Here is a 9174-nt window from a genome sequence, read left to right as displayed (position 1 = left end):
AAAACTAGCCTTGTTTCTCACTGAATGGCTTGAGTAAAGTCTTTTGTCACATCCATAGTAAAGTCTTAAAAGTCCAGGATTGCAGTCAGACTCTGTCATAAACAGGAGCATTGCCTTTTTGACTTACTCCTACTATAAAACCAAAGGCTTCATTAATCTCATGTAGCGCTGTAGTGAGGAAAAAAAAAAGGAAAGAAAAGAGTAGGCAAGCTGCGATAAGGTAGCTTTAATGATTTTGGGAGGTTTATTGGCTGTACATCTTTGGTCAATCTCAAGCCACACTAGTTCTCTCAGTGAAGCTTTTCTTTTCTAAAAATAATGGTACCACAGATTACAATTACACAGTAGAGTCATTCAACAATGCTTCAATTCCTTATTTCTTTAACACACCAGAAATAAAAAAAAAAAAAAGGCTTTTGGTCTACAGAGGTATGGTAAAAGTCTTTTACTTGAAAGTACTTCATCGTATCAGTTTTTCTAAAGTGATGCCACTCATGTCTTTAATTTGATGGAGGCAGCAAGTTTTAGGCCAAGAGGCTCTTGTCTTGTTACACAAGTCATTGGTCATCAAACATCTTATGTATAGAAACCATTGTAGGCTTTAGCTGTGATCCTGAGGGCATGTCTTGGGGTAAGAAGTATTTAATGTTTGTAACTTTTAGATAAGATCATGTGAGCAAGCTGTACAATAGATACAGGTTCAAATGAATGCAGTTCTTACCAGGCTTTTGGATGCTCTGGTCATCTTCTGAATAAACGCCATCCTGCAATGTGATCTTGGCTGTCTGCCACAGGGAAGGCTGCCTGTTAGAGACGTCCTGGTTTAAATACAGAAATGCAGCCTGGGTACCAGGGTGAGGTTCATGTGCAACAACAGGGCATGCATTGCTTTTCTCTTTCTGTAGACTAAAACAGCCTCTATTGTTTACTGATGTAAATTTTCCCGTCATGATGAACGGTAACTGGACTCAGCTGTTTGTAATTTTGCTGGAGCAATTTTTAGACTATCCCTTCTACATTCCTATTTTCCAAATGAGCTGGTGAAAGCAGCAAGGAACATATTACATCTATGCACAGACATTCACCCTGTCAACTGGTTTTTCAGAATCCTTTATATTCTGTTCAGTGAGTGTTGGGGTTTGACCTTGACTAAATACCAGGCACTTCTTCTCTCTCTTGCTGAAGATGTGCAGGAGAGGGGAAGAAAAAAACCTGTAAAAACACACACTAATCTCAGAAGTTAAATTAGATAGGACACTGGTAGGAGGATGCACGGAAGAAAAGGGCAGACAGGCTCCAAACTTAAAGTTCCAAAGTGATTTAATTACTAACAGAGTTGGAGGATAAATGAGAGGTAAAAATAAGCTTTTCATACACCATTTTGTTTACTCACCCCCTCCCTCTTAAGACAGCATTTTCTACTCACCCCCGCTCCCCCTTTCTAACCAACAGCTCGGGTAGGGGGACAGGGCATGGGATATTTTTAAGTCCATAGAGCAGGTCTATAAAACTATTCATCACCACAATTCTTCTACCACAAATACTCTTTATTTCTACTTACATTTCTCTCTCTCTTGACAATTTCTCCACTCTCACCCCCTCTCTCTTAAGAAGCAGTCTCTCCGCTCACCCCCCTTCCCTCTTTCCAAACCAACAGCTTGGGCAGGGGCAGGGTAAGGGGTTTGTTCTCTGGTCAGTCTATCAGGGAGAGGAGTCTTCTACTTAGCCACGGAGTCTCTCCCACGAGAGACAGTCCTCTGGGAACTTCTTTGGCATGGGTCCAATCTCACAAGCAACATCCTGCCCAAATTCTGTGCAACATGAGTCTCGTTGTCCATAGGGTGCTGTGCAGACTCTCCTGAGCTGAGGCCAAGCTGCTTCCATGCCAGGAGCAAGGCGTTTCTCTCCTTTGCAAGGCCTTTGCAACTTTAACTCTTAGATGAGACTCCCACTGGTTCACAGCTTCTTCCAGGCATTCACCTTCTCCTCTGGTGTGGGCTGTGGGTGAACTTCTGCATTCTTGTGGACTCCATGGGCTGCAGGGGGACCTCCTGCTCCCCCAATGGTCTTCACCATGGTTAGCAGAGGGTTTTTAGCTCCAGCGCCTGGAGCACCTCCTCCCCCACCTTCTTCACTGACCTTGGTGTCTCCATGTTGTTTTCCCTTCATATATTTTTACCTCCACCTCCTCTAACTACAAAGAAGTGCGTGACTACCTTGTTTTGATTTTTTCTTAAATATGTTTTCACAGAGGTGTAACTAACACCTCCAATTGGCCCAAACTTGGCTGGCAGCATGTCTATCACTTTCAGAGCCATCAGAGATTGGACTTGGTGGAAAACTTCTAGAACTTTTACTCAGGACACACAGGAGCCATCTTTGTGCCACTCCCCACCCCTCAGGCACTTCCTCAGGCCTACTACAACAGCTTCTGAGGGGTTTAAATTTCTCTTAGATGTTAAAGATATCTTGCTGAAGTATGGGCCACTCAAAACCACCACAGTGCGTAAGCATCTTCTCCCACTGAAACTTCATTTTATAGTACTATTGTGAGAAATTACTGTGTTGTCCTTTCTAGTGGGTTTTGTTTCCCATATTCTAAGTTGGTTTTATGTGAGTTGTTTCTTAAATTTTTTTTTTAATTTACATTGCAATGGGTTCCTTTTGTGAACAGCCAGCTTATTTACTGGAGCTTCAGCATCCAGGGGTTGCAGGAGTTACCTCATGGAAGAGGCTCTCATAACACAAGGTCTTAAGCAAAACTAGAGAAATCAAATTCCTACATCATATTTTTTCAGGTCCACAAGGGAGGACTGGCCTAAGATTTTAGAACATATTCACAAAAGCTACTGAGAAATTAAGGAACCTTGTAAAACTGCTTTCAGTCATCTTACAAGTAAAACTAATCTATGAATAATGTAGATACTAAAATATCAGTTATGTGTTCACATGGACCCTTTAGCGACAACAGTAAGGAAATTGACTAATGTTGCAGTCATTACATGATGGGGAAGTTGGCCCACAGCCCAACCCAGCAATGTTAAACACCACATTTCTTCTACCAAAGTAATTTCTGATTGCAGTATCTATTTGCAGCTCAAGTAACTCAATGTGGGAGACTTGGACTAGCTCAGAAAGGGCTGTGTTTTCATAGTGTAATTGTGTCTCTTGATGAAGTTGGACATCAGAAATCAAATATGCCTTTTGAACAAAAGGCATCATATTTCCAGTGGTAGTTTTGACTCAGAATATTTTAACCCAAGACAAATTTGAGTTTTAGACATTCTTGAGATGCTAAACCGCTTCAAATCAGGATTTAGGTTGGTTTCTGTCTGCATATCCTTGAAGATGTTAATGTTGCAAATTTTCTAGATCTCCCTCTCTTTCCTATGGGCTTCAATAAATTGAATTTATTTTTTCTGATTGTATCAATTTATTTAATACCTAATGTCTATTTTAAATACCACTGATAAAAAATAAGCTAAAATACAAATGAATGCATGAATGAAAGAAGGTTCTGGGACAATATGAACTCTCAGAAATCAGTAATAGACACAGGTTTCTAATTCTTTGAGATCCACAGCACAAAACTACATAATAACTGTGTAACAGTCACACTTTAGTATAACCCTCACACTGTGAGCTCCCATCTTGAAAAATGTGGAAAGAAAGAATTACTATTGTGGACCTCCATCATGCCTAGTACTACCTTGCTGAAATTGAACAATCTATTTTTTTTAAAAACCATCCTAGTGGCCTGGACTGCTTCCAGGTCAATGACAACCATGGGAGGTCTGTATTCAAAATTAGCTGTCATGGAAGTGTTTCCAGATGTAATAGTGGGAAGGCCACCTGAACATTTGTTGTGACTAAAACTTCCAACTGTAGCCTATAATCTCATGAGAACTTGTTTTTCTTTCTCCAGTAACATAAGGCAGGCACTTTTATGGGAAGATAAAGAAAACTCCTAGAAAAGCTCATCTATCTCATTTATGAATGCACCAGGAAGCAATGGGTTGACTCAGCCCATTCTTGAGGTTTTAGCAAGAAATAGACATCCCCAAATTAGATTCTGCATTTGAACTTACCAAGAATACTGAGTTTATTTAAATTTATTTTGAATTAAGGGTTAACACACAGTGTATATTGCCTTGGAATAGAGCCCTCTAATCTGTTTACATTGCTCTATGTACACAGTTGTGATGAGCAAATCACTGCAGTAAGTTTTTCTGTGTGATAATGTGGTTTATCAGGCTATTCTGAAACTATGAAATGATAGGATTGTTAGGAGAAGCCTGGCTAATATGTTTTCTTCTGTAACAGCATGCCATAGCCACAAACTATGCTAGTGATAAGAAAAAAAGGCAACCCATGTTGTCAGATTGTGTATCTTATTTACCCAAGGTTGCATACAGAGTAACTGTACAGAAAACAAGATAATGTATTTATATTCTGTTTTAACTTGAGTCAGAAACACCTCTTCAGAATGGAGTATATATATCTATTTAATGACAGCATCATACCTTGGGGTTTTTTTGTTGTTGTTGTTGGATTGCGGAGATGTAGGGTTTTTTCTTAAATTCTGTTTTTGCCTAGTAGGGAGTCAATATTTATAACCCACCCTCTTTGAGAACAATTTTTAAATATTTCAATACCAAGAGAGAACTTGTTTCCAGATTCACTTTCAGGCTGGAGTCAAGAAATTGAAGCAATGAGAGTTTAAAAAGAAAAGCAAAGAGGAGCCAGAAGAAAAAACTTGTTCAGTTGTTGAATTTCTCACTAGGAAGCTCTTTCTGTAAAACCTGTCTCTCTGTAAAACCAATTAGTCACTGACACCAGACAGAGCAAGAGGTTTCTACACCAAGAAAGGGAGAAATTAAATAATGAGGAAGGTAATACTGGAAAACACAAATATGGATAATGAGTTACAAATATTAACAGTCTTGCACCATTTGCTATTTTTGGTGAAATTTCTCATATAATTGTTCTCTTTTCCAGGGACCGAGCTCCCTTCATCTTCACATCAGAGATGGAATATTTCATAACAGAGGGTGGAAAAAACCCACAGCGTTTTCAGGAATTTGTGGAGCTTTGTTGTCGAGCTTATAATATAGTCAGGAAACACAGCCAGCTACTCCTGAACCTGCTAGAGATGGTAATGATGAAACGATGCTCAACGATGAAACAAAAATATTAATTTTCTCCGGGGTTCTCTTCCCTTTTACCACTTCTCTTCTGCCTCTACTAGCACTGTGATTTGTGGAGGTATCAGGTGCACAGCTGAAAATGCTGGTGCTGCACTTCTTGTGCAAAGAAGCTGTCCACTTTCCATACTAATTTCTGGGAAAAGGAAAGCTAAGCTGCTTGGTTTTTTTCCATTTTATAATGCATTAATTTTTAAAAAATAACAGAAAACTGCAAAAGAAGCTAGGTAAAAGTTTCACATTCAGGAATTTCACTCAGCGCTTTTTCTAGGTCTAGGAGAAATCATTTACCATTCCTGCTCGTGGTTACAGGACAAAGTAAGCTAAACATTTCACTGAGTGGGGGATTTCTCAGTACTTAGCAGCTCTGCACTACAACGATGCCATTAGAATGGCAGGGTTTGCACATTTCCACAGTCCCTTATTAGGACAGCAAACACAGGAAAGAAGAAGCACTGCCCATATTGACACGGGTTTAAAAATTCTTTTGTATAGGTTTTTAAGACCTCTAGGAGTTTTTATCCTTTAGTATTCCTACTGATTCATGTGCTGTGGCAAATTCCATATCTGATTTATGCCTCTATTTACTTGCTTGTGAAAGGGTAATGATTTTCCCCTTCATGGGTACAAGAAGAATATTACATTAACTAATATTTGCTAAAATGCTTGGCTAAGATATCAATCCAAAATTTATATGCGGGGCCCCATGACCTAGGGCACTGGTCTGTGCATGAAAAATTCTACATGGCCTTATAAAAAGAGCTCCTCCTGAGACTGGGGTACAGCCAAAAAGTTGCTCTGAAAACACTACTTTATCATCTCCAATTTATACAATGGGGGAGGGTGAGAGAAATGGAAGGAATCTCTCATCGTGCCTCTTCCATCTTGTCTGTGGATTCTCATGCAGTGATTCAGTGAGAGAGTCCCTAATATGGAGCAGGAAAGATTGCTCCAGATGTCTTAACCTTGCTGCTAAGTAGTCATAAAGGTGCAACAAAGCAGATTCCCATCATAAAGCTCAATTTTATGGAATTACTACCATTATGGAATTACTACCAATTAATTCCATCATGGAATTACTACCAATTCCACTACTGGAAGTAGTGCAGTGAAGTTGCAGGAGATCCTATCCAAGTTAAAGAGCCTCTGGAGAACTTAGGAGTACCCTTGTTCTCCCATCCACAGCAGTAATCCCTGAATTTCTGAAAAGGTTGCCTAAAACTGCATGGTGCAAATAAAGCCCCTTCTTCTGCCTGTCTCCTTGTCCCCAGAGCAGTCCCTCTTTTGGCAAGCAGCAGAGATAATGATGTTYGATTACTCTGGGGTAATAGAGAGAGCGTKTTAGGAAAATGCTCCTGGCAGGAGCTCTGAAATAACCAGCTATCTCTGCCTGGATATAGCTCAGGTTTGTCTATATTCAGTACATGCTACACCTTTTGTTTCTGCTGATCTGGAAGCAGATGTAATAGAGATGGGCTAAAAGTCAGCATCCAGATATGTCTTAATATTTGTCAGTAGGCTGCAGCTCAGTCAGTTGTGTTGCAGTTTGTAACTGAAAAATAACTAGTAGCATACTCATACCCCATCAATGAGCTCTTCATAGAAAAAGGAATTAGAGAAGCCCAGTTTGGAAACACCTGGCTTTTGCCAATAATGCTTGGAAGGGTGAGTCTGTTTCTGCACTTGAAGTGGGGTGTTGGTCAGAATCGGTAAATGTCAAAATGTTTTAGTTCTATGGATTATTTGTGGAAAAAAATAAATAGACTGTGAAATTCCATTTTGAATTAATTTGCGTACAGAATTTCAGACATTATCATGCAGGGATAAGGTTAACTGACCACTGCATATTTGATAGTCTAAGATTTCTTTCACTGTATGGGAATCTGTATCATTAATTCTACTCCCACATTCTATTTTCCCAGATGCTATTTGTAAAGCATGGTTAAAAAAAATTAGCAATAAGACTATTTCTAAAAAACAGAGTAGTTTACAGGAGTAGTAAACTGCACCCTGGCTGATCAGCAACAATTAGTAGTTTCTAGCAAACCTGATTGTAACAAATTGAGGGATTTTTGGCCTAGTTTGGGAATTAATGTTATTTCTTGGTTGTGAGCAGCATGTTTGTAAAGCTGTACAGATGTTTGCTACTGGGAGTAAGAAATAATCCATGAAGTTTCCATCAAAGCAGAAACAAAAGTTTCCACAGAAGTTTCCACAAAAGCAGAAACCTCTGTGGGAGACCTGAGATTCTGCTGGCAGAATTCATCTGTGCCTGTAGTTCATCAGTTTTGTTCTCAGTAAAGATTTTATGTGAACAATTATAAATAGGGTGATGGCAGAACACAAACACCTTCTGACTAGTTTGAAGAAATGCACACTCCATTATTGTTACAAAGATTTTATCATGTAGAAAGTTATGAAAAGGGACTTAGAGATTACAGTAATTTATCTACGTGCCTCCACTGTGATCAGAAACAGATCAACTTGACAGTATAAAACAGGAAACCTGCACCTGGATAGAACAGAACTAAACTCAGAAATACTGTGTCCCCATAAAAATCATTTTACCCCTTCTAAATTCAGAAACAACAACTGGGAAAAGAGATTCAAGAAATGCCTCCCTTTTGGAGGTCTAACCAATGGAAATGCCAGGACTATTTCCTTTTCCATGGTGTGCTGAGCATCATGGGTCAGCTCTGAGTCCAGGCCCGAGGAGAGTGTAGAGCGAGCTCCACTCAGTGGGTCAGGAGGTCTGAGAGGGCCAAGTGGGGTTGGTCAAGCCATATGGGTGGCCAAACAAAAGGAGCAATGCACGCACTTGAACTTAGGCATCCAAGTGACATTTGAGTTGCCTGATGGGACCTGGAGTTGTTTTCATGACAATTGTTCCACGTCTTGTCTAATAAACATCCAGTATCAGTAGCCACAGTGTTGAGATGCCTCCTCCGTCAGGGAACTAGGAACATAAAAAATATGCTGTATGGAGCAAAAGGGGTGAAGGAGGATAACAAGCCTCTAGGATACCCCTGCAGCCAGGTAAAGACTTTCTTTTCTGGCTGGTTTTTTTTGCTTCAACAAATGGTTTTCCACCTTTAATAGTGCAGAAAACTTTAAAAAATCTTGGCTTTTAGTTTCATTAAGATTGTGATTATATCTGGTATCATTCCCTTTTCTAGTGAAGGGCAAGGAGCTTAATTTGCCTAAGCAGCAACCTTTTTTTTTTTTAATTTTATTTAAAGGGGGCAGGAGTTGTTGTCATCTTTTATAAATGGGCTGAAGCTACATTGATAAATAACACTGCGTGTCCTTCACTGCTGAATATTGTTATTGTCCCTGCTATCAACCATCTTAAATTCACCTCACTGGACTTTCTGCCTCTCTGTTCCTTGCCAGCCAAAACTCTGTGGAGACAGCAATCTAAATGTCCAGTGGTAGCTTAGAATGGGGCTGAGCAAGATTTTCATCATAATGCAAAAAAAAGTACAAATATCGAGAATGTTTGAAGGCATAACCTTAAAATAAAATCAGTGCTTCCTTTTTTCTTTTCTGTTACTTGAAAAACTCAGTGGGTCTTTCTGTCTGAGCAAGACATAAATATCAATGAAGAATACACAGCAATAACTGCAAATTCAGATACTTTCCCTTCTGAGCAATGTGAAGGACTGATGTATTCTCCATTACATTAGACACACCAAAAAAGCATCACTCCCAACTTGCTGTGATTGTTAAGAACAATCAGTAGGTTTTGAAATGAGTGAATGTTATTGTTGTTGTTGACATTTGAAAATGCCTGGAGAGAGCTGTATTGGCAATTAGACACATTCAGCTGTCTAATCTCCTCAAATTTTTACTTTGCAAGGGGAATATTGGCATCATTTGTTTTTTTAATCTAATCTGGCCAAGAGCTTGCTGAAGCAGAAACAAGCATTGTGAGCACATTGTGGCTGAAAAGCAGCATTTCTGATGAAAT

At 39.5% G+C, this 9174-nt stretch overlaps 1 protein-coding gene across 1 annotated transcript in view; it reads left to right on the top strand.

Annotated features, from left to right (window-relative positions):
- The window catches only part of LOC130587127 (phosphatidylinositol 3-kinase C2 domain-containing subunit gamma-like), a gene marked incomplete at both ends in the record, with an annotated part of 21322 nt that extends 16167 nt beyond the window's left edge, over positions 1–5155 (top strand). The window contains one exon of the mRNA XM_057388087.1: positions 4999–5155. Within this exon, the coding sequence (XP_057244070.1) occupies positions 4999–5155 (157 nt within the window). The remainder of the gene's footprint in view (positions 1–4998) is intronic.
- Between the last annotated feature and the right edge of the window lie 4019 nt (positions 5156–9174).

The sequence above is a fragment of the Malurus melanocephalus genome, unplaced genomic scaffold, assembly GCF_030028575.1.
Source record: "Malurus melanocephalus ecotype Western Australia unplaced genomic scaffold, MMel_1.1 scaffold_1567, whole genome shotgun sequence".
Classification (NCBI taxonomy): Eukaryota; Metazoa; Chordata; class Aves; order Passeriformes; family Maluridae; genus Malurus; species Malurus melanocephalus.
This window is presented reverse-complemented; position numbering and strand designations above follow the sequence as displayed.